General features: G+C 40.7%; 2 protein-coding genes across 2 annotated transcripts; both read right to left on the bottom strand.

Annotated features, from left to right (window-relative positions):
- Nucleotides 1–1,178: 1,178 nt before the first annotated feature.
- LOC117524242 (bile salt export pump-like) lies at nt 1,179–7,295 on the bottom strand (the record flags this gene model as incomplete). The annotated part of the gene is made up of 10 exons (XM_034186016.1): nt 1,179–1,436; nt 2,999–3,145; nt 5,152–5,358; nt 5,441–5,638; nt 5,726–5,882; nt 5,977–6,218; nt 6,330–6,533; nt 6,629–6,790; nt 6,902–7,006; nt 7,110–7,295. Coding segments are annotated over 10 exons (1,809 nt in total), but the record flags the coding sequence as incomplete, so codon positions are not given.
- A 101-nt stretch (nt 7,296–7,396) lies between these two features.
- On the bottom strand, nt 7,397–25,384 carry LOC117524891 (bile salt export pump-like). Its single transcript, XM_034186712.1, has 15 exons — nt 25,376–25,384; nt 25,235–25,280; nt 24,881–25,122; nt 17,521–17,605; nt 17,249–17,382; nt 16,990–17,161; nt 15,758–15,882; nt 14,388–14,562; nt 14,183–14,296; nt 11,877–11,987; nt 11,672–11,797; nt 8,959–9,162; nt 8,692–8,862; nt 8,382–8,571; nt 7,397–7,648 (listed from the first exon to the last, which is right to left on the bottom strand). Exons 3-15 carry the CDS (start codon nt 25,090–25,092, stop codon nt 7,563–7,565), a joined length of 1,905 nt encoding a protein of 634 aa, XP_034042603.1. The 5' UTR covers nt 25,093–25,122; nt 25,235–25,280; nt 25,376–25,384; the 3' UTR covers nt 7,397–7,562.
- Nucleotides 25,385–26,068: the final 684 nt, after the last annotated feature.

Genomic DNA, 26,068 nt, shown 5'->3' with positions numbered 1-26,068 from the left:
CATTTATTCAGAACATATTCTGTAAGAATAATAATCTATATAGCCTGCAATTAAAATTTAGAGGATGAGCAATGATCCACATTTTCTTCTTCTTACTTTCCACTATAATTTTTAATAGTATCTAACTGCAAATCATGGATAACAAATTCTGCGTGTTCTTGGTATTTAGTGTTCAGTCAGAATATGTGGTAGTATTCAAAGAGTAATAAATATGTTTGTGCATAACAAACATTACTACATTGTTAAACATTACAACACGTTAAAAATATGCAATAAAAGACTGTTAATACCTAGATTTTCCAATAATTTTTTTTTATTATTTTAGTGTATGGCAATTATTGTTCAACAATAATAATGACATAGGCACAGAAATGTTCTAAACCATATATTCACAAAAGGAACAAATAATAGTACAGTAAATGTGCATTTAACAATGCTACCAGTTACACAGTGAATAACCTGGTGGAAATTTTTGGATGGCCTCAAGGGTAAACAAGGAGGGCAGCACGGTGGATTAGTGGTTATCACTGTTGCTTCACAGCAAGGTGGTCATGGGATCGATTCCCATCTGTGGCTTTTCTGTGTGGAGATAGGTGAATTGGAAACTTTATAATTGTCCAGGTCTCCCTGGGAAAAGAGATTGCAATCTCAACGGGACTAACCTGGTAAAATAAAGGTTAACTTAAATTAAAGGAGGAGCACAAAGGAATCGGTGAGCAGGTGACACAATATGTGGTCTAGTACAGAGAATTTGAAGCACTCCATTCCTACAAACCTCGTCCCACCCACAACAAATGACAGCACAGTCCTGACAGATGACCTGGTGGACAGGTTACTTTAATAAGCTGTATAAGGCTGATCCTCCTGGAGGAATTCTGGACATCCCCAGTGCTGGTGTCGCCGACTGAACAGTCCCTCCTAAAATCGGTCCGCCCTGCCTTCACTGTGCATGCGTCTGAGACTGACTGACTCTCTACACCCAAAGCGATCAAAGGGAATAATGTGATTATTAACCATCCGATGACAAATTAAATCCTCTTAAATCATTCTACAGACAGTTTTAAAATGTAGAATTTTTGGACAGTCTTGGAGAGCTGCATCAATGCTTCAGTTTTTTTTTTTGTTTTTGTTTTTTTTAAACACCAACAAAGCAAAATTACAGTCAAAATTTCAATGACATCACACTAACAATCAAAAATGTCACTTTTATATGCCACTCAGTGATGTGCAAACACTTAACTAACAGGAGCACCTGTTGTTACCAGTTTATAATAAGCACCTTTTATGGCCATAAGTTCTTCATGTGTGCCTTGTTCTATGACAACACCATTTGACATCACTGCTATAATGTCAGCAGTCTGGATCGTAGAGAGTCTATGAGCAATAACGATGCAGGTTCGTCCTTTTCTTGCTTCATCCAGAGCAGACTGGACAGTCTGGGGGAAGAAAAAAAAACAAAACAAAACATTGACAAGTCTTAATTTTTTAAGGCAGAGATAGATATAGGTAGGGATAGAGTGATAGAGATAGATAGAGAAAGATAACCGTAACCCCCATTACAGGAGATTAAACTGCTACATCACCTTATGTATGTATAATATAACACATTTTATAGGATAGTATATTTCTTCACAGAAATTTTTTTTTTTTACTATTATTTCAATCTGTTTACGCATTTACTGTAGATTATTAACTGTATGTACATCTTAATTTTTATTTTTTGCTTGTGTAACACTTGCTTTAACAATGGAAACATATGTTTCCTATGTCAATAAAGCTTCATTGAAATGAAATATAGCAATCAAGCTAGAGGTAGAGAGAGGTCCAGAAAGGTGGAGGGATTTCGATATAGAGAGGTGCAAAGGGATTTCGAGATGGAGCGGTATAGCGGCATTTCGAGATGGAGAGGTGTAGAGGGATTTCGGGATGAGAGGTATAGGGATTTCAAGATACAGATATAGTGATAGATTGAAGAGAGAGAGAGATCAACATCGAGGTAGAGATAGAGAGAGATCGAGGTAGAGATAGATAGACAGACAGACAGACATAACATAGCTGGAGGTCGGAATCTCTGACTTTCTGAGGGTTTTGGGAGCAGCATTATAGCAACAGAGCAGGGGTCCGTCATAGTGCCATGCAGTTCTGTTATAAATAGTGACATTACGTTAAACCTCTATAAATACACATCCCTACTCTTACTTATGGAAATGGTTTGAAAAAAAATGGAATGAAATAATCCTGAATCAGTTATAAGACCAAATCTGACAGTATAATGTGATTCTCTTAGTTTTTATGTTTATGCTAACAGCTTAGCTAGTGAGTCTCGGATGGGGAGGCATTCACTGTTCCTAGGGTCCACTTGTCCTAACTTCTTTATATTATTTGACAGTGTATATTACAATCCTAAACTGTTTTTAGATAGCTAACAAACCAGATCCAGTTTTGTTCAATTTACAAAAATAAAACACGATTCTATTGACATACACCATTAATTGTACCATTTCTATAAATCTGTTGAATTGAAAATCAACAAATAATGGTAACTCACTGTTTTTTAAGGGTCACACTTCTGTAACATTACTTAACCTACTTTAGTGCAACATATAGGCTACCACACATGTAAGAACAACTTCAACATGCTCTCATTATTGGGACTAGTGTATCCTTGGACTGGTGGGCAGTTCCTGTCTCGGATGTTGTTGGCTCACATATGAAACTGTTCAAAAATGAATGTAAATGACAATGTGTGCTGCTCTACCTTTATTACCGATACCCAGCCAATATTTATTAAAAAGTTTATCCTTGCAGTTATTACTTCAAGTTGTGTATGTTTAATTACATGTTGATAACCTCACATTATAACATTTTACATTCCATTTCACTTTTGTTCAAAAGTATTTCTAGCACCTTATTTTGCATTAAACCACACTGAGGGGTGTAGTTTGATGAGGTTTAGTTTGTGATTATTGTGTAGAAGATTTTGTGCAGAATTTTCTACCTTTTCACTCTCTGTGTCCAGAGCAGATGTAGCCTCATCTAGCAGCAGGATTTTGGGGTTCCTGACAATGGCTCGAGCAATGGCAATGCGTTGTTTTTGCCCTCGTGACAGCTGGGAGCCCTGAGCACCAACCTGAGTCTCATATTTCTGTGAAACATACAGAGCGATTTGGGGGAAAAAAAGGCCAAGATCAGGAAAATTACATTCAAGTGGTTCCTATTTGTATCCATTAGAAGATAAACAGACTATACATCTGTACTGCTTTACCATCTGATGTAGATGCTGAAAGTGCTTCACAAAATGATGTCCAACATTTCTCCATTCACAGACCGATGTCAGTGTGTTGCCATGCAAGGAACTCAACTGCACACCAGGAAAAATTTGAGGATTAAAGACCTTACCCAGGGGGCCTTAGTGATTTTCTGGTCTGACAGGGAATCAAACCGAGGTTTATAAAATCACCTCTCTAATCTCTAGACCAGGGGTGGGCAATGCGGGCAAAGAGACTGCAGGTTTTCCTTGTAACCAATCACCTCAGCAGGTTGGTTTACTGATGAGCTTCTCCCCTGAACTTAAACAACAGATCATCAATGAAATCATCTGCTGAGGTGATCAGTGGGTGGGAAGGAAACCCTGCACTATCTTGGCCCTTCCTGGCACACTATTACCCATCCCTGAGCTAGACCATCACCTCCCCAAGAAAACTGACTGGTGTCGGTGCTCCAGACTCAGCAGGGTGAAGCTGGTAAGATTCTACAACTCCCCTTGTATAAGAAGTCAGTCTGACGCTGGGTTACGTCCCCAGTCAAGACTGGTTGCCATTTACAGCTGAGTGGACTGGGACAATCCACAGTAAGTGTCTTATCCAAGAACACAGAAAGCCATGAGGGGCAATCAAAGGCAGGTTTATGTAGGGTAGCTCAACTTTGACCCCACTGTGTGTCACTGCAACTTGATCCCTCTGTACAGAATCCGTAAGATCTGGGTTTGGATCTAGATTATACAATTCTGTTAATACGTCTTTATCACTGAGGGAAAAGGGCATTCTTCACATTTTAGTCTAGCTCTCTAGTGATATCCGCCATATGATACGATACATAATTATGATTATTTGTACAATGTTCAATCGCTTAGTCCAATCAAGGTTCACAAGCCTATGTGTGTGTTGTACAATGTTAGCACAAGTTTGTCCTCCTACAATGAAATTCAAATATAAATATCCATTCTTGTCCATTTTCAACTTATCTTTTTATTTATTTTCATTTAACGTCCGATGATTAACTTGAAAAATTTACACTGCATAAAATGTTATGGCTCAGTCCTAGATCAGCTAGATCTGGACTTTTTCTCTAAAGGATATTTTACCAGTCAGAGATGGTGCCACCTTAAACAACTTGGCCTTGATCTCTGGAGATAGGCTAACTCTTCTACTGTCTTGCATACCGTTGTGATTCCACCACACCACCACATCTGGACCAGAGTCTGTATTGGAGAATGTTCTAGAGGTTTCTTTACCACAGAGAGAAATGGCTATGGGTGGCATGCTGGATTAGTGGTTAGCACTGGTGCCTCACAGCAAGAAGGTCGTGGATCGATTCCCGGCCTTTCTGTGTGGGTTTCCTCCGGGCACTCCGGTTTCCTCCCACAATCAAAGACATGCTTAGTTAGGGTCTGCTCCTTTCTCTGTCCCTGACCAAATCAGCGTCTACATCTGGATTGGGTCCCCGGGCGCTGGGCTCTGGCTGCCCACTGCCCCTAGTGGTTAGATTGTGTCTGACTGTAATTAGGATGGGTTAAATGCAGGGGACACATTTTGTTGTATGTATGACAAAGACTATTCTTTATCATCATGTGACAGCTTGATTTATAGCCACAGATCTATACCAAAAAAAAAAAAGTCTGAAAAACCTAAAATTAAAATTGTGGTGAAAAGATGCAGTTCAGGTCATTCACCAAGAACGACACCTTTCCAAAGCTATTGCTACTAATGTACTTGTTTTTAAAATTCAGAGTGACTGGGTGAGTGTCTTAAAACCACATTCATTTGTTTATAACTTATAACTTCAGTTATGTAAGTGCAACAGCTGCATCAGAGAGATAGAGAGATAGATGTACATATTTAAGCCATGTTTCCTTTTTTCCATTGTACTCACATCTGGTAGGGTCATCACAAAGTCGTGCAGGTAGGCTTTCTTGGCAGCCTCAATAATCTCGCCCATGCTGATGACGCGTGTATTATCACCGTACTGTATGTTCTGAGCAATGCTGCAGTCAAACAGAACTGGCTCTTGGAATACGATACCAATCTGAGCTCTCAGAAATGGCACATTGACTGCACAAGATGAGTAGCCATCAATCATCTGAAAATAAAACATCTCATACCTTAAGGCAGGGTTGGTGTATCATTTTAGATTAAGAAGAACATCAAGCTAGCCTCCTCACCACTACTCCTTCATCTGGGTCGTAGAATCTCTCCAACAGCTGCACACTGGTACTTTTACCACAACCGCTGCTACCAACAAAGGCCAAAGTCTGGCCCGGTTTCACAGACACCATCAGGCCTTTCAGCACCTGTGTGTCTGGTCGCGTTGGGTACGTGAATTTGCAGTTGTTGAACTCTATTTCTCCTTTGAAGTTATCCTAAAGATGGATGAATGTAGGACTCAGTAATATTTTATTGTGGACAATGCAATTGTCTTCACTATCTAGATGTTTAATTTTACCAACCCATTTGTCTCCATCTGTGTGGCTTAAGCTAATTTTAGGAATTCTGTCCAACAAATTAAAAAACTGAGCCGCAGCAGTCTTCGCTTTGGCGTAATCTGATGTGAAGGAGGATACTCTTCCAAGTGCCGTTCCACTAATTACAACAGCTGAAATCACTCTAGATGAACACCAAAAGCAGTAAAGTTGAGTTAAAAACAGAAGATGAATACAGGTAAATGGATTTTTTGGTTCCGACAAGGAAAATCGCCTACCTGAAAACCAACATGTATTGTAGCCCCTCAGAGGCGACCAAATAGCCTCCATATTGAAATGAAGCAGCATATGCCATGAAGATTACACACTGGGCAATGCCAAAGCAGATTCCGTATATGTTGGCTGTCTTTTTGGCTGATTTATATGAATGCTCCAGTTTCTCTTCATATAAGTTCACAAATGTACTCTCTTTGACCAACCCTGCGATGGTCCTGATGTTGGTGAGAGCTTCGCTGGACACCTGCAGGAGACAGTAGACTTTGACAGTATAATTAATACATACCATGAGCTTTATGCAAATCCAGACACATTTTGTGGGTTCTTACTCAAACTTGACTGTAGTGGAGCTTACCTGACCTGCTGCCTCCATGGCCTTTGTATCTTCACTTGCAAAACCTGTCAGTTTTTCAGCTTGGAGCATCCCAGCCAGTCCGATGAGCGGCAGGAAACACATAATAACCAGTGTTAACTTCCAACTGAAGTAGAAGGCAATGATGAAAGATACTCCAATGCTGGTCAGCGAGTTGACAATCATGCCGATCTGAGAGCCTGTTGCCTGCAGAAATCAGAAAAGCCCACATGCACCCAAATGAAGTAATGCTCAGATACAATAATGAAGCAATCCTGTAAAGTTCGTAGTCTATTTCTTACCCCCTGGACCATGGATGCATCTGTAGCCAGTCTTGTTGTCAGAGCTCCAGGGCTGTTTCTGGGCTCATCAAACCAGGCCATCTCCTGTCTCAACATGGCCTGGAAGCCCAGTTTCCTCAGACGGCAAGTCAACAGCTCCCCAGACTTGGCAAAAGAATATCCCTGCAACATTAGCTAAGAATTAATATTCACCACATGTACAACATAGCAAATTCTGCCCAGATCAGTGAAATTGACAGAGATTTACATTAAGTTTCTGACGTGGATACAAACCTGAAGGAAGTGCGAAAAGAAACTACACACTGCCAGGAGGCAAAACAGAACACATATCCCATCAATCTGCCTCCTCTGCTCGTTCAGGTCAGGAATGGCAAATGTCTGCAAATGCAAAGATCATTTACTTTCAACAACTTAAATCCTTTTTATAAAACACAGCCTAAATCCTTGAGACAAGACTGGAAAAGATAAAGGTTCATCTCACCCCTAGAATTTGGCTGAAGAGGACTGCATAGATAGGACTGACAGAGCCATTGACGGCAGCTCCCAGTGCGCCCAGGAGCATGTAGGGCCATTCTGGTTGGTTGTACTTAAGGATACGTGCTAATGGGGCAGGCTCTACGTGTTCATCTGGATCATCTTTAGATTTCTTCTGGGAAATGTAACAGCATTAGAGTTCTTTAACAGGATAATTACTGAGTAAACAATGAAACCATTCTGCAGAAAACTGACTACAATACATTTTCTGTCATCATCTCCTGGTCCACCATGACTTTGAGACTGCCAGTTAGAGCATCGGGAACAAAGTCATTTGATAATTCGCTTTGAGATCGCAGTCGACCATAGCTGGGATGTATAATGAGAGTATCAGTTTAGCTTTATGGTGATAATATCATTTTGCAATATCAAACAAAAGCAACATGGCTGCCAGCTGGATTTACCTTTTACTAGATCTGTAGCTTCCACAGCTAAAATCGCTCACTTTAAAATCCTGATCCACTTCCTCAGAGTCACTGAAGGCATCTGGCAGGGAATGCAATATAGATAATAGATGTACTGAATGTGTATGTGTTCCTTTTCATAATCAGTCAAAAACAAACCTAGATTTTAGCTCTCCAGCATTGTCTTTGTTTGAACTGGTGAAGACATAGAAGAAGACATACTTTTTTGGACTTTAGACAAAGTTGTTGCTGGTCTATAACACAAATGTTTTCTGCATCATCACAATCACATCCCACCTGCCGGGCATTTTTAGAAAAATACACCCAAGTACAATTATGTTTGGTATTCACAGAAGGAAGGCACCAGGCATGAAATCCATATCTATGTTGGGTGAAAATTAGGACTGAGCTCCCGTTTGTACAAGATAGAAGATAAGACCTCGTCTATGCATTTTCAGTAAATTCTTTAATCCTTACCATGCCTGTTGACCTATAGATGGGTGACAAATCAAAGGAAAAACCTATCTTCTCATTCATAGGACATAAGGGGGTGGGGGGTTACTGAGCAGTTTGATGATTCTGAAAATTTATATGAATCATTTTCTATTGACTTCACCATCAGATCTCACCCCAGTTGAACACCTACTGAAAATTGTGGACAACTGTGTTAGACAGGATATCCTACCACCATTACAAAAGCACAAAATAGGGGCATATCTATTGGATGGGGCACCAACACCCTACTAAGACAGTTTATGTTGATTTTTCAACAGCTTGCTGAAAAAGATGTGTAAAATTATGCTTTTAAATCCCACCTTTTGCTGCTTTGGATGTGTCCTGGTTCTGAAGAGTAACCAGGGTAAAGTAGACACCTTGCCTTGCCATAAGGTCAGTGTGAGTTCCTTTCTCCACAGCCTGACCATGGTCAAAACCAATGATGACATCTGCATTTCTAATTGTGGAAAGACGGTGCGCTATAGAGATTGTTGTCCTGCCCATGCGTAACTGTAGAGATATTAGTCAGCACAGTGTCATTCCAAAAAGACATTGGGTCAATGAAGTTAATGGTTAAACATATGTTGTGTCATGATTAATCATTCAGTGTACTGATAGAGATTGGCACACCTTGTCTAGTGCTTCCTGCACAACAGCTTCACTCTCATTGTCTAAGGCAGATGTTGCCATATCAAGAAGTAGAATCTTTGGGTTTCGAATCAGAGCTCGTGCAATAGCTATCCTCTGTTTCTGACCTCCACTCATCTGACCTCCACCTTCTCCAACTAGAGTGTCAAATTTCTAAACAAACAAAAATCAGCAAATATTTTTATTTAATGATTATTGATTTGTTTTAGTGTGAAATTGCTTATATTATCATTCAGTACATAAAGGTACCTGTGGCAGATCCATGATAAAATTATAGGCATTAGCCTCTTTTGTTGCCTTGATAACGTCTTCCATGGTTACCCCTGGTCGGCCATAGCGAATGTTCTCTACGATGCTTGTAGCAAACAGCGCTGGCTCCTGCTCCACAACACCAATAAGAGAGCGGAGCCACTGGATGTTCAAACTCCGGATGTCATGGCCATCCAAAGTCACCTAAGGATTATATATGACAAGACACCATGGGTTTGGCTTTCTAACAGTATCACATGTAATGTAGAACGCATCCAGAAAGTATTCACAGCACTGTGCTTTTTCCATAGTTTTATGTTTCAGCCTTATTCCAAAATGGATGAAATCCTCAAAATTCTACACATAATACCCCATAATAACAATGAAAAGAGTTTTGAGATTTTTGCAAATGTATGAAAAATAAAAAACAAAATAAAATAAAACAAGAAATCACATGTACATACGTATTCACAGCCTTTGCCATGAAGCTCAATACTGACCTCAGGTGCATCCTGTTTCTTTCAGGGTCTGACGGTGGGGTTGGGTTTCTGCTTTGTTTTTGGTCAGTTTTGTTATCTTCCTTTTGTTCATGTATTGCTTTTCTTTATGTGCCTTTTCTTGTTAGGGTTTGTCTACTGCTATTTCTCACTCTGTCTCTGGCCATGCCGTGTTTCTGGTCCTTTCCATGCAAACCTGTTCTGGATTTGCTGATTGACTCCTGGGGGTATATATGCTCACTGCTTGTGTTTGTTCCTTGCCAGACTGATGCGCCCTGTGCCTTCTATCCAGCTCTCGGTTTTGTGTTTTCTTGTCCTGCCTGCTTCAGTGTGTTTTCGACCTCCTGCCCATCTGTTCCAACCTCGCCTAAACCTGATGATCATTATACTGCTGCTGTCTATTTTGGACTGCCTTCCCCTGTACCACTGCTTTCCTCACTAAAGCCGTTTTTAAACCAAAGCTGTCTGTGTGAGCCTCGCATTTCTGTCCTACCTTACCAGCCTGTCAGTGTCCACTGATCATCCTTGAGATGTTTCTACAGATTAACTGGAGTCCACCTGGGGTAAATTCAGTTGATTGGACATGATTTGGAAAGGCACACACCTGTCTACATATAAGGTCCCACAGTTGACAGTGCATGTCAGAGCACAAACCAAGCATGAAGTCAAAGGAACTATCTGTAGACCTCCGGGATGGGAGTGTCTCGAGGCACAAATCTGGGGAAGGGTACAGAACATTTCTGCTGCTTTGAAGGTCTCAATGAGCACAGTAGCCTCCATTATCTGTAAATGGAAGCAGTTCCAATCCACCAGAACACTTCCTAGAGCTGGTTACCCGTCTACACTGAGCGACTGGGAAAGAAGGGCCTTAGTTAGGGAGGTGACCAAGAACCCAAGGGTCACTCTATCAGAGCTCCAGCATTCCTCTGTGGAGAGAGGGGAACCTTCCAGAAGAACAACCTTTTCTGCAGCATCAGGCCTGTATGGTAGAGTGGTCAGACGGAAGTCACTCCTTAGTAAAAGGCATATGGTAGCCCACCTGGAGATTGCAAAAAGGCATCTGAAGGACTTTCAGACCATGAGAAACTAAATTCTCTGGTCTGATGAGACAAAGATGGAACTCTTTGTCTCTTTTCCTCATGTTTGGAGGAAGCCAGGCACCATCCCTACAGTGAAGCATGGTGGTGGCAGCATCATGCTGTGGGGAAGTTTTCAGCAGCAGCAACTGGGAGACTAGTCAGGACTGAGGGAAAGATGAATGCAGCAATTTACAGAGACATCCTGGATGAAAACCTGCTGAGTGCTCTTGTCCTCAGAATGGGGCGACGGTTCATCTTTCAGCGGGACAAAGACCCTAAGCACACAGCCAAGATATCAAAGGAGTGGCTTCAGGACAAGTCTGTGAATGTCCTTGAGTGGCCCAGCCAGAGAACAGACCTGAATCCAATTGAACATCTCTGGAAAGATGTGAAAATGGCTGTGCACCGACGCTCCCCATCAAACCTGATGGAGCTTGAGAGGTGCTGGAAAGAGGAATGGACAAAACTGCAGAAAGACAGGTGTGCCAAGCTTGTGGCATCATAGTCAAGATGACTTGAGGCTGTAATTGCTGCCAAAGGTGTATCAAAAAATGTATCGAGCAAAAGGTGTAAATACTTATGTACACTCTAAAAAAAATTAACCATTGGCTCAGTGAGAGAAAGTGATAACAATTTGCACAGATTTTTTTCAAGTTATTTCAACTTAAATTATTTCAACTTAACTAGAGAGGTCTTATAGCATTAACTCAGTTGAAAGTTAAAATAACTTTTAAAAGTCTATTTTTCTCGATGAGACAGCACATGTGATTATGTGCTTATGTATATGTGATTTCTTAGTTTTTTATTTTTAAGAAATTTGTACAAAGGTGTACCGAATGAGGAGGCCAGTCAGAGTAAGTCCTTTGTATAATACAAGATTTTACCCAGTGATTATGATAATGTCATTATGTGCTTATGTATATGTGATTTCTTAGTTTTTTATTTTTAATAAATTTGAAAAAAATTAAATCAAACATTTTTAATGTCATTATGGGGTGTTGTGAGTAGAATTTTGAGGGGAAAAAATTAATTTCTTCCATTTTGGAATAAGGGTGTAACAACAAAATGTGGAAAGAGTGAAGTGTTGTGAATACTTTCTGGGTGCACTGTATCTGTGGTTCTGGTCATGATTGTTACCTTTCCCTCATTGGGGTCATAAAACCTTTGGATGAGCTGGATGGTTGTGCTCTTTCCAGAGCCACTTGGACCAACACAAGCTGTGGTTTCTCCTGCTTTGATCTGCATACTCAGATTATTTAAAATCTGAAAATATAGTTTGATCCATCATAAATATTTTGTAAACTGTGAAACAGATTTAAAGAAGTGATAAATGAAAGGTTACCTTGACTTCACTGCGAGATGGATAGGAGAATGTGACATTGTGGAATTCAATATCGCCTCTTACGCTGTCTAATTTATCACCCTCTTCTGAGAAACAATTGATTTCTGGTTCCTGCACAGATAACAGCAAAAATATCGGCTTTGGTTCAGATCTTTTTTGTTATACCTACTGTATGCACATCATACAGTATCTGCTTAGTTTTGTATTTGTACTTACACCCACTGGTCACTTCATTCAATACAACTACAGTAAAGCAAATTTTTAACTAGCCATTCACATGGTAGACACGATCAAGAGGATTTGCTGAAGCATCAGAAGGGAGAAGAAAAGGATTTAATCAACTTTGAATGAGGCCTAGCTATTCTGACAGTCATGATTGGGGTATGGTCTGGGTCTTACGCATGTATAGTGCCTTGAGGTGACTTATGATTTGATACTGTTTTTAAAAAATTGAATTGAAATTAAAAATCCTTTGTTGGCTGCGTGGTCACCATCCAGGATCCAGGTCGGTTCCATAGTGTAATCGTTGTGACAACACACAGCAGAAATTAGAACGTTATGGAATACAGGGGAAATGGGTGAGTCTGCCTCTAGATGTCTTGACATTGCTTGTGGCGTCCCCCAGGGGTCAGTGTTGGGCCCCACATTATTTAATTTGTATATTATTGATGTTTTTAGTGTTTCTAAACTGGTAAAATGCATATTGTTTGCAGATGAGGCCAACAAATTCTATAGCAAAGACAGTTTTGAACAACTCATAAATACAGTGAACAATGAACTAAGCAAAATTAAAAGATGGAAAGTAACAAATTGTCTTTAAATTTAAATAAAACAAAAGCAATGGTGTTTGGAAATTATAAATTATATGGTTGAGATAGATGGAGTCCAAATTGAAAATGTCTTGGAAATAATATTTTTAGGCTTAACAATAGACCATAAGTTAAGTTGGAAAGCACACAGACATATCAACCAAAGTCTCCAAAAGTCTTGCAATAATTAAACATATTTCTGATCACAATGTACAACATATTTTGTATTGTTCTCTCATTCTTCCATACCTGACCTACTGTGTAGAAGTATGGGGCAATAATTATAAATAATAAATTCAATCAATATTCTTACTACAAAAAAGGGCCATACGAACTATTCACAAGACTGGATATCTTGAACATACAAATCCTCTTTTTCTTGAATCAAAACTATTAAAACTTCATGATCTTGTAAAATTATACAATGTACAATTCATGTTCAAAGTATTTCATCACATATTACCAATCAATATTCAAAACATGTTTTCTCATAGAGATCAGTGGTACAGTTTAAGAGGATTTGGGAACTTCATAGTTCCAAAGGTGACAATGACCAGGAGAAGGTTTTCTATGTCTGTATGCGATGTTAAGTTGTGGAACAGTCTGGGGCTTGAACTAAAGCAATGTCAAAGCATTTATCAGGTTAAAATTTATTTATAAACAAAATATCTGGTCACAATATAGAGACAGTGTGGATTGACTGTATTATGTTGTTTGTGTCAAATTAGATGTCACTTACCCTTATGGTATTCCGTTTATCATTGTTGGTATCAGATCATCACTGTTACTTACCCTAGTGGTATTTCCATTACCATTGTTTGTATTGAGAAAGAAAAAAAAAAACAACAACAACATTTTTACCTGTGGTAAGGTCTGTATATAAGATACAAGTTGTTATGTATGTGTGATTTTGCACATGTGCGTAAGATTCTGACTGGTTGTTTATGACTTAATAAGGAAGTGACTTTTTTTGTGAGTGTATTATTTTCTAACTTGGGGTGGGGTTTAATAAGTTTTACTTCTCCCCACTCCATTTTGAGCATCGATGTAATATTGCTATTGTTGTGTTGTCTGATTTAAGTTCAGATTTAAGTCAATTTTGGACTTAACTCTTTCTGTTACAGTTTTGTCTGGCCTGCACTTGGCACTTGCTTGGAATAAAAGCACTAACTAACTAACTAAATGACTAACTCCCAGAGCTGATCTGACCTGGTGACAGAAGTCTGAGAAGAAATGCTAGACTAGTTAGATCAGGTAGAAAGCCAGCAGGAACGCAAATAACTATTAAAACTAAGTGTATGCAGGACAGCATCTCTAATAACACCTTATGTCAAACCTTGAAGCAGATGGACCAGGTGTTAATCCTGGTGTTAACTGGTGTCTTATTTCCACAAAGAATAATTGCAGTACTGAAGCCAAAACTGGACAAACAGTACTAAGGTGTACCGAATGAGGAGGCCAGTCAGAGTAAGTCCTTTGTATAATACAAGATTTTACCCGGTCAATGGTATCAAAGATCGTCTCTGCTGCAGCACGACCAGAAGCAAAGGCCTCAAGGCATGGCGAGGCCTGACCAAGGTGCATGGCTGCTATGAGCACACCAAAAAATACCTGCCGACAAGCACAACAGTGTCATGGCAAAAATATATGTCAACGCATGTTCAAATATTTAGTGATGTGAAATCAATTTCACTTTGCATACCTGGATAAGACTACCAGGAGACAACTCCTGGCTGTCAATGACCAATTTAGATCCAAACCAAAAGGCCAAAGCATAACAGAGGAAAATAATGCACCAAAGGTATCCTTGAAACACTCCGATTATTGTTCCCTTCTTCACACCCCAGCTCTGAGCTTCCACCAGGTTTCTGTTATACCTATTTCAAGAACAATAACTGAATTATACTCAACAAAAATATAAATGCAACACTTTTGGTTTTGCTCCCATTTTGTATGAGATGAACTCAAAGATCTAAAACTTTTTCCACATACACAATATCACCATTTCCCTCAAATATTGTTCACAAACCAGTCTAAATCTGTGATAGTGAGCACTTCTCCTTTGCTGAGATAATCCATCCCACTTCACAGATGTGCCATATCAAGATGCTGATTAGACACCATGATTAGTGCACAGGTGTGCCTTAGACTGCCCACAATAAAAGGCCACTCTGAAAGGTGCAGTTTTATCACACAGCACAATGCCACAGATGTCGCAAGATTTGAGGGAGCATGCAATTGGCATGCTGACAGCAGGAATGTCAACCAGAGCTGTTGCTCGTGTATTGAATGTTCATGTCTCCACCATAAGCCATCTCCAAAGGCATTTCAGAGAATTTGGCAGTACATCCAACCAGCCTCACAAGCGCAGACCACGTGTAACCACACCAGCCCAGGACCTCCACATCCAGCATGTTCACCTGCAAGATCGTCTGAGACCAGCCACTCGGACAGCTGCTGAAACAATCGGTTTGCATAACCAAAGAATTTCTGCACAAACTGTCAGAAACCGTCTCAGGGAAGCTCATCTGCATGCTCGTCGTCCTCATCGGGGTCTCGACCTGACTCCAGTTCGTCGTCGTAACCGACTTGAGTGGGCAAATGCTCACATTTGCTGGCGTTTGGCACGTTGCAGAGGTGTTCTCTTCACGGATGATGCAAAGGAGATGTGTTGCACTGCATGAGGCAAATGGTAGTCACACCAGATACTGACTGGTATCCCCCCCCCCCCCATGAAACAAAACTGCACCTTTCAGAGTGGCCTTTTATTGTGGACAGTCTAAGGCACACCTGTGCACTAATCATGGTGTCTAATCAGCATCTTGATATGGCACATCTGTGAGGTGGGATGGATTATCTCAGCAAAGGAGAAGTGCTCACTATCACAGATTTAGACTGGTTTGTGAACAATATTTGAGGGAAATGGTGATATTGTGTATGTGGAAAAAGTTTTAGATCTTTGAGTTCATCTCATACAAAATGGGAGCAAAACCAAAAGTGTTGCGTTTATATTTTTGTTGAGTGTATGTTCAGTGGCTGCTCCTTTGCATCTGAAAGAATTTTAAAAAATACCTCTGGACTTCTTTTTCCTCCCCTCCAAATGCTGCTACCGTCCTGATGGCCGACAGGACCTCGTCAGCCACGGCTCCCGCCTTTGCATAGGCCTTCAACTCTTGTCCCGTCAGCCTGGCCACAGCCTTTAGCAACAATGAAGAAAAAAAATACAGTAAAACTTAACTAACAGTACACATTCACTTAAAATCGGCTCATAAAATCCTGTTGTGTGATTCACACACACACACACACACACACACACACACACACACACACACACACACACACACACACACACACACACACACACACACACACACACACACACACACAGTAGTGTGCACAGTTTAGCTAATCAGCTAACGGAGCAATGCTAACTTTAACACAAAAATCATACGTGTGTTCCTGTTGATCCCTTATGCACTAATCAAAAAACTGAAATTGAGACATTGCATGAAGCCAGCAAGCATCAATGTAAGGAGATGGAGAAGCAGCTGGTCAAGTCAGAGTAAACAGTAAAATTAAATTATTAAATATTATTTTCAAGTGTATTTTTATTCTTTAATATTTCTTATTAATGTAATGCTTTCTGTACTGTGAATACTCTTATGTTGAATGTAAACTGCTGTTAAATTAATTTGTACATTTAATTGTTTATGTATATCTCAATCATCATCTGATCTTGGCATTCAAAACCTTCTGGGAACCTTCATGTTTACCATACAAGATATTAAAATTTCATCTCTTTTGGTCAATTTGTCATAGTTTTAGAGCCGGGGGGGTGAAAATCAAGCCAAAGCTAAATTTATATACCAGATTTTTCTGGAGTATAAGTCGCATTTTGGCAGACACTGTGACTTTTACTCCGGGGTGACATATACCAAAATATTCATGCATTTGCTACTACTATGACTAATAATAATAATAATAATAACTACTTATATACAACTTCCCAGGAGTAAAAGAAAATATATTCCAATAATAATAAAAGAATGAATGACAATCATAAAAGTACACTACAGTAATGCAAAAAAAATCCCAAATAAAGGGCTAATAATAAAGAAAAATGGGCAACTTATCATCTGGTGCAACTTATACTTCAGAAAATACTGTAATAAAAGGTAGCAGTTAACCCTTTACTAGTTTAGTACTACCACAGCTAATTTTTCAATCAGCAGATTAGTGCTTATACGAGTACACATTACTTTTTTGTTAGCTGTGCCCATCACTGTTCAAACAGGGTGTCTCACCATAGCCATGAGTGCAGCAGCTATGCCGATCAGCGGGCTTGCACCAATGACCACCAAAGTCAACTTCCACCCACCGATGAATCCAACCATGAAGCCAAACACAAATGTAGAAAGCTTCTCAATAAAGACAGACACCTGATCAGCAATCGCACTGTTGATCTTATTGATGTCACTGTGAAGGAACAGCACATCACAAACATGCTGTAAAACCCTGCATGCACCGATAACAGTCTAATCAAGAGATTAAAATTCAACTCACTCAGATATTCTTGTGTTGAGCTCCCCGACAGAATTGCAGTCAAACCATCCGATCTCCATGCACATTACATTCCGGAAAAAAGTCTTTCGGATCTTCTGAATCTGTATTGCAGCTGCTATGACCCAGCAGACAATCTAGATTTTGAACAGCCAGTGTTTGTATTGCAATATATATATATATATATATATATATATATATATATATATATATATATATATATACATACACACACACACACACACACACACACACACAAATGGATTGATACTTACCTGAAGGTAACTAACGCAGAGAACTCCTAATCCAATTCCAATATAGTAATATGCAAATAGGGTCATCTGAGCTTCAATATTGATCCTGCAAAATTGGGGGGCAGGTGGGGTGGTAAGAATAGTTCCTTGTGATGTAACTACAACCACATGAACAAATAGAACTTTGCCTAAAACAAATCAAGTACGTATATAATATTCTTCTTCTTTGTCTTTCGGCTGTTCCCGTTAGGGGTCGCCACAGCAGATCAATCGTTTCCATCTCACCCTGTCCTCTGTATCTTCCTCTGTCACACCAACCACCTGCATGTCCTCTCTCAGCACATCCATGAACCTCCTCTTTGGTCTCCCTCTTATCCTCCTGCCTGGTGGCTCCATCCTCAGCATCCTTCTCCCTATATACCCTGGGTCCCTCCTCTGCACATGTCCAAACCATCTCAATCTCGCCTCTCTGACTTTGTCTCCAAAGCGTCCCACCAGAGCTGTCCCTCTGATATGTTCATTCCTAATCTTGTCCATTCTTGTCACTCCCAAAGAGAATCTCAACATCTTCAGCTCTGCCACCTCCAGCTCTGCCTCCTGTCTTTTTGTTAGTGCCACTGTCTCTAAACCGTACAACATAGCTGGTCTCACTACTGTTTTGTAAACTTTCCCCTTCACTCTTGCTGATATTCTTCGGTCACAAATCACTCCTGCCACCTTTCTCCACCCACTCCACCCTGCCTGCACTCTCTTCTTCACCTCTCTACCACACTCTCCATTACTTTGAACAGTTGACCCCAAATATTTAAACTCATCTACTTTCACCACTTCTACTCCTTGTAACTGCACTATTCCACTGGGCTCCCTCTCGTTCACACACATGTACTCAGTCTTGCTTCTACTGACTTTCATTCCCCTTCTCTCCAAAGCAGGGGTGGGCAACGAGGGCCGAGACACTGCAGGTTTTCCTTGCAACCAATCACCTCAGCAGGTGGGTTGCTGATGAGCTTCTACCTTGAACATAAACACCTGGTCGTCTTGAAATTACCTGCTGAAACACCTGATCATTAATGAAATCACCTGCTGAGGTGACTGGTAGCAAGGAAAACCTGCAGTGCTTTGGCCCTTCATGGCACATGATTGCCCACCCCTGCTCCAAAGCATATCTCCACTTCTCCAGACTAGACTCAACTTGCTCTCTACTCTCACTACAGATCACAATGTCATCTGCAAACATCATAGTCCATGGGGACTCCTGTCTGATCTCATCTGTCAACCTGTCCATCACCACTGCAAACAAGAAAGGACTCAGAGCTGATCCTTGGTGTAATCCCACCTCCACCTTGAATGAGTCTGTCATTCCGATGCGTATCTCACCGCTGTCACACTGTTCTTGTACATGTCCTGCACTACCCTAACATACTTCTCTGCCACTCCAGACTTCCTCATACAATGCCACAACTCTTCTCTTGGCACCCTATCATAAGCTTTTTCTAAGACCACAAACACACAATGTAACTCTTTCTGTCCTTCTCTGTACTTTTCCAACATTATTCTCAGAGCAAACATTGCATCTGTAGTGCTCTTTCTCGGCATGAAACCATATTGCTGCTCACAGATCTTCACCTGTTTTCTAAGCCTAGCTTCTACTACTCTTTCCCATAACTTCATGCTGTGGCTGATCAGCTTTATGCCTCTGTAGTTACTGCAGCTCTGCACATCACCCTTGTTCTTGAAAATAGGAACCAGCACACTTCGTCTCCACTCCTCAGGCATCCTCTCACTTTCCAAGATTTTATTAAACAATCTGGTTAGAACTGCCATCTCTCCTAGACATTTCCATGCCTCCATTGGAATGTCATCTGGACCAACTGCCTTTCCACTCTTCATCCTCTTCATAGCAGCCCTCACTTCTTCCTTGGTAATCTCTTGTACTTCCTGATTTACTCTCACCACATCATCCAGCCTTTTCTCTCGCTCATTTTCTTTATTCATCAACTCTTCAAAATATTCCCTCCACCTTCTCAGCACACACTCCTCACTTGTCAGCACATTACCGTATGCATCTTTTACCACCTTAACCTGCTGCACATCCTTTCCAGCTCTGTCCCTTTGTCTGGCCAATCGGTACAAGTCCTTTTCTCCTTCCTTACTATTCAACTTCTTGTACAGCTCGCAATATGCCTTTTCCTTTGCTTTTGCCACTTCTCTTCTCGCCTTACGCCACATCTCCTTGTACTCCTATCTACTTTCTTCATCTCTCCAACTATCCCAAAACTTTTTCGCCAACCTCTTTCTCCTTATGCTTTCCTGGACCTCTTCATTCCACCACCAAGTCTCCTTGTCTTCTTTCCACTGTCCAGATGTCATACCCAGTACTGCCCTAGCTGTCTCCCTCACCACATCTGCAGTACTTTTCCAGTTGTCCAAAATTGCTTCCCCTCCAACTAGTGCTTCTCTCACCTGCTCACTAAATTTCACACAACAGTCTTCCTCCTTCAGCTTCCACCATCTGATCCTTTGTTGAGCTCTCACTCTCTTCTTCTTCTTTACCTCTAAAGTCATCCTACAAACAACCATCCTATGCTGTCTAGTGACACTCTCTCCTGCTACCACCTTACAGTCTGTGATTTATTTTAGCTTGCATCTCCTATAAAGAATGTAGTCCACCTGTGTGCACCTTCCTCCACTCTTATGTTACCCTGTGCTCCTCCCTTTTCTTAAAGTAGGTATTCACCACAGCCATTTCCACCCTTTTTGCAAAATCAACTACCATCTGTCCTTCCCCATTCCTATCCTTGATACCATATCTACCCATTACTTCACCTCTGTTCCCTTCACCAACATGCCCATTGAAGTCTGCTCCTATCACCACTCTTTCATGCTTGGGCACACTCTCCACCACCTCATCTAATACACTCCAGAAATCTTCTTTCTCCTTCATCTCACAGCCTACCTGTGGGGCATATGCACTGATGATATTCATCTTCACCCCTTCAATTTCCAACTTCACACTCATCACCCTGTCAGACACTCGCTTAACCTCCAACACACTTTTAACATACTCTTCCTTTAAAATGACCCCAACACCATTTCTCTTCCTGTCCTCACCATGGTACAACAACTTGTACCCACCGCCGATGCTCCTGCTCTTACTTCCCTTCCACTTGGTCTCTTGCACACACAATATGTCTACCTTTCTCCTCTCCATCATATCAGCCAGCTCTCTCCCTTTACCAGTCATACTACCAACATTCAAAGTCCCCACTCTCATTTCCACCCTTCTAGTTTTCCTCTTCTCCTGCTGTTCATGGCAATGTTTTCCTCCTCTTCTTCGTCGTCTTCACCCAGCCACATGGGTTGTGCAGCCAGTACATTCTGAGTGCCGGTCCCAAGCCCGGATAAATGAGGAGGGTTGCGTCAGGAAGGGCATCCGGCGTAAAACAAGCCAACCCAACTATGCAGACTCAAGTACGTATATAATATGGGCACACAAATATTTTTGTTGTAAGTTTTGCTTTGCTGGTAACTCAAGGTATCATTAAGCAAGACCCTTAATATATGTGTACAGCTGAGCGCCATGCACTGCAGCAAGCTGGCATCACTGTGCGAGTGTGTATGTGTCTGAATGGGTGAGTGTGAGGCATCAGTGTAAAGCGCAGTAAACAACTACATCAGATGAACGGCATGATAGAAATGCAGCCCGTGCGTGTGTGTGTATATATATATACATACATACATACACACACACACACGTGTGCATTTTCCAAAGTAATCCCTTGCCCATGTGGTTATATCAGCTATTGATGAGTGATGATTCTCGATCCACTACTGTCTGCGGGATCGGCAGTCGCAAGCTTTTCATCTTAGGCTTGTGCCCTTGCTTTTTATGCACTGAAATTCCACCAGATTCCTTGATTCATTTTAGAATTAGTATTATTAGGCTCCCCGTGACCCCATCCCGGATAAGCAGTTGAAGATGTATGTATTAGTGGGCTCCACCCCTAAATATAATGGCATGCATTCCAGGACAAACCGAGTTTTTTTTTTGTTTGTTTTTTTTTTTTTTTGCTGAAATTGTAAATATTTGTCCTTCACTAAAAAAGTCTGATGGATTTGCATGATTTTACCATGTACATTGGTCACATGTGATCAGAATGTGTGTAAATAATTTTATTATGTTTTTGATTCATGTGAAAAAGAAAGGGACCAACAATTCACTGTTGTAATATTAAAAATTGTACGTATTCTTTATTGTATGAGGCAGTGTTATGGAGATTTTGGACAGAATCTTTGATCACCAGACGAGAGTCTAAGCATTTTAGCTGTGCTCAATTGTTCAAAAATATTTCCTTAAAGGTGTCCAGAAAAGTCAAAGGAAAATCAAAGTCCTAAAGCAACAATTTTTTGTAAGCCAGCAAAGGAAGCAAAATTCAGTCATCAAAAAATACTGGATCATCTTCGATATTTACACTGGTTTGCCGTCATCTTAAGTACTGTGAAAAGGGCCATTTCTCCACCCAAAAGGGCCGTCTTTTCTAAATATAGCAAATGTTACACCAATAAAAACAGCTATAGATGATATCATTTTTGAAAGGTACCCAGGTTTGGTGAGCTCACTCTTCTAGAATGTACCCAGGTCTTGAGAGTTCAAGGCTGGGTCATGGAAATTCACCCTTTTTTAAAAAGCCCACGCTATCATAATTTTCCACTGGTATGCTTTATTTAATTGTTACATCAATGGCAAGCCCAACAATTGCATGACATTTTGAAAAAGCCAATTACTAAAAAAAAAAAACATACCTTGCGTTGTTCAAATATATTAATGGAATATATTCCAGAATAGGGTAAACCTTCTCATCTGAAAATCTGTAGTAGTCCCACGTCCTATCTTACTTCTTTCTTAGATCCTTTTCCTTCCTTTATGATAAGACAGTATCTGGGGCAATGTCTACTAAGATTTATAGTTATGTTCCAATATGTTGCCCAAGGACATTCTGGGGCAACCAGGGATCATCCAAGACCAACTCTACAGTTGTGGCAGCACGATGGCATCACAGCAAGAAAGTTATGGATTTGAGTCCCACCTGCGGCCTTTCTGTGTGGAGTTTGCATGTTTTCCCCATGTTTTCGTGCGTTTCTTCCACATTTAAAGACATGCAGGTCGGCGAGATGAAGAAAGTAGACAGGAGTACAAGGAGATGCGGCATAAAGCGAAAAGAGAAGTGGCAAAAGTGAAGGAAAAGGCATATTGTGAGCTGTACAAGAAGTTGAATAGTAAGGAAGAAGAAAAGGACTTGTACTGATTGGGCAGACAAACGGACAGACCAGGAAAGGATGTACAGCAGGTTAAGGTGGTAAAAGATGCACATGGCAATGTTTTGACAAGTGAGGAGTGTGTGTTGAGAAGGTGGAGGGAATATTTTGAGGAGCTGATGAATGAAGAAAATGAGCGAGAGAAAAGGCTGGAGATGTTGTGAGAGTAAGTCATGAAGTACAAGAGATTAGTAAGGAAGAAGTGAGGGCTCCTATGAAGAGGATGAAGAGTGGAAAGGCAGTTGGTCCAGATGACATTCCAGTGGAGGCATGGAAATGTCTAGAAGAGATGGCGGTGGAGTTTCTAACCAGATTGTTTCATAAAATCTTGGAAAGTGATAGGATGCCTGAGGAGTGGAGATGAAGTGTGCTGTTCCTATTTTCAAGAACAAGGTTGATGTGTAGAGCTGCAGTAACTATAGAGGCATAAAGTTGATCAGCCACAGCATGAAGTTATGGGAAAGAGTAGTAGAAGCTAGGCTTAGAAAACAGGTGAAGATCTGTGAGCAGCAATATGGTTTCATGCCGAGAAAGAGCACTACAGATGCAATGTTTGCTCTGAGAATAGTGTTGGAGAAGTACAGAGAAGGCCAGAAAGAGTTACATTGTGTGTTTGTGGACCTAGAAAAAACTTATGATAGGGTGCCAAGAGAAGAGCTGTGGTATTGTATGAGGAAGTCTGGAGTGTCAGAGAAGTATGTTAGGGTAGTGCAGGACATGTACAAGGATAGTGTGACAGCGGTGAGATGCACAGTAGCAATGACAGACTCATTTAATGTGGAGGTGGGATTACACCAAGGATCAGCTCTGAGTCCTTTCTTGTTCACAATGGTGATGGACAGGTTGACAGATGAGATCAGACAGGAGTCCCCATGGACTATGATGTTTGCAGATGACATTGTGATCTGTAGTAAGAGTAGAGAGCAAGTTGAGTCTAGTCTGGAGAGGTGGAGTTATGCTCTGGAGAGCAGGGGAATGAAAGTCAGTAGGAGCAAGACTGAGTACATGTGTTTGAATGGGAGGGAGCCCAGTGGAATAGTGCAGTTACAAGGAGTAGAAGTGGTGAAAGTAGATGAGTTTAAATACTTGGGGTCAAATGTTCAAAGTAATGGAGAGTGTAGTAAAGAGGTGAAGAAGAGAGTGCAGGCAGGGTGGAGTGGGTGGAGAAAGGTGGCAGGAGTGATTTGTGACCGAAGAATATCAGCAAGAGTGAAGGGGAAAGTTTACAAGACAGTAGTGAGACCAGCTGTGTTGTACGGTTTAGAGACGATGGAACTAACAAAAAGACAGGAGGCAGAGCTGGAGGTGGCAGAGCTGAAGATGCTGAGATTCTCTTTGGGAGTGACAAGAATGGACAAGATTAGGAATGGAATGAACATATCAGAGGGACAGCTCAGGTGGGATAATTTGGAGACAAAGTCAGAGAGGCAAAATTGAGATGGCTTGGACATGTGCAGAGGAGGGACCCAAGGCATATAGGGAGAAGGATGCTGAGGATGGAGCCACCAGGCAGGAGGAGAAGAGGGAGGCCAAAGAGGAGGCTTATGGATGTGCTGAGGGAGGACATGCAGGTGGTTGGTGTGACAGAGGAAGATACAGAGGACAGGGTGAGATGGAAACAATTGATCTGCTGTGGCGACCCCTAACGGGAACAGCTGAGAGAAAAAGAAAAGGTTAGGTGAATTGGAAATTTTATAACTGTCCAAGTCTCCCTTGAAAAAGAGGTCTCGATCTCAATGGGACAAACCTGGTTAAATTAAAAATGCACAACGCATTCCCTCATTGGTGCCGATACTGCCCCAACATAGGCTGTATCTTCATCTTTTTGAACAGCCCTTTTATTAAGCTTTGTGAAAACAGAGTCACTCTTCTTTGTATAATCATGCTAACAATTCAGCAAATGAAACAAAAACTCTTTGGAGACGACAGGTGCAGTCAAAGATCTCAGACCTCCAGGAATAATTTCTTACTTTGAAACATCACAGTACCTCAGATAATCAGATGATCCTCGAAACTATATAATCAGTTGTACCCCAAGAGATTAGTTAGTAACTTCAGGACTCACCCGCAGTTGACGGTCCTGTTTTCAGCGGTTACGTACACAGATCCATTGGCCCAGAAAATGATGTTGTTGGTGCAGTTTTTATTGGGGTCTTTGAGCTCTTGGCTCTGCAGCTCATAAGCCACAAAAGTGTCAGTCATCATGCCGTAAACCAAAAGCATGAGAGGCGACGCTGCACCGTGGATGAGGGCACATAAACTCCCCACCACCATCATCACATTGTCTTTCCAGGTCGCATACCGAAACTGTCAATTAATATACAATTACATTTAATTTAATGGTTGAAAACAACAAAACACAGTGTGTGTTTGTAAATCAATTTATTCTGCATAATAAGAGCAAAACTACGGTATTTACCAGCTGAAAGTATCCAACACTGAGTGTTTTCTCTTTTGTCTTATCTCTGTAAGACATGTAACAAGGCACAAACCAGCAAATCAACTGAGAACACAAAGTCATTATAGATATAAAGAAAAACGTTTTGCGCTACAAACTTACCCATTTTTAATATCTGCAGAAAAAGAGAATATTTAGAACTGTATGTAAATCTTATTTTTCAGTGCAAAAATGCACGTAAGTGTCAGATTTCTACACTGATTTTTCAAAAATCAAGTCACTCACTTCCATCAACTGTATCCGGCATCGTAAATTTGACGGAGCCCTTCATGTTTGTTGGTCTGACTCAAGCTGATCTGTCCTCGCTTAGCACATCTGAATTTAAAAATAAAAACAAAGTTAACATTTGGATAATTACGTCCGCCGAGGACATAATAAAATCATCGATGTTTATTTATTTGTCTGTCTGTCTGTTAGCAGGATTACGTCAAAACTACTGCACGGATTAGGACTAAATTTTCACCACAGATAAATATTAGGCCATGAAAGACTCCATTAAATTTTGGAGGTGATCTGGATATGGATTCTGGATCAAAATTTCACTTTATATAGGCTTTTACAGATTATGTCAAAACTACTTCATGGATTTTTAACAAATTTGCACCACATATACATTTTAGAGCATGGAAGACTCCACTGAATTTTGGAAGTGATCCAGAGTGGGCTTGGTGGATGTCAGAAATCTTGGATTGCTCTTGTTACTTATTTGAGATAGTGTAATGTATTAGGATGTATTTTCCACGTAAGGTCAGCAGAACCTGTATTTTCTGTGATGATTTTGATTTTACAAAAAAA

This window comes from Thalassophryne amazonica, chromosome 14 (genome assembly GCF_902500255.1).
Source record: "Thalassophryne amazonica chromosome 14, fThaAma1.1, whole genome shotgun sequence".
Lineage (NCBI taxonomy): Eukaryota > Metazoa > Chordata > Actinopteri > Batrachoidiformes > Batrachoididae > Thalassophryne > Thalassophryne amazonica.
Note: the sequence above shows the minus strand (reverse complement) of the source record. Positions and strands in the feature narration are given on the sequence as shown.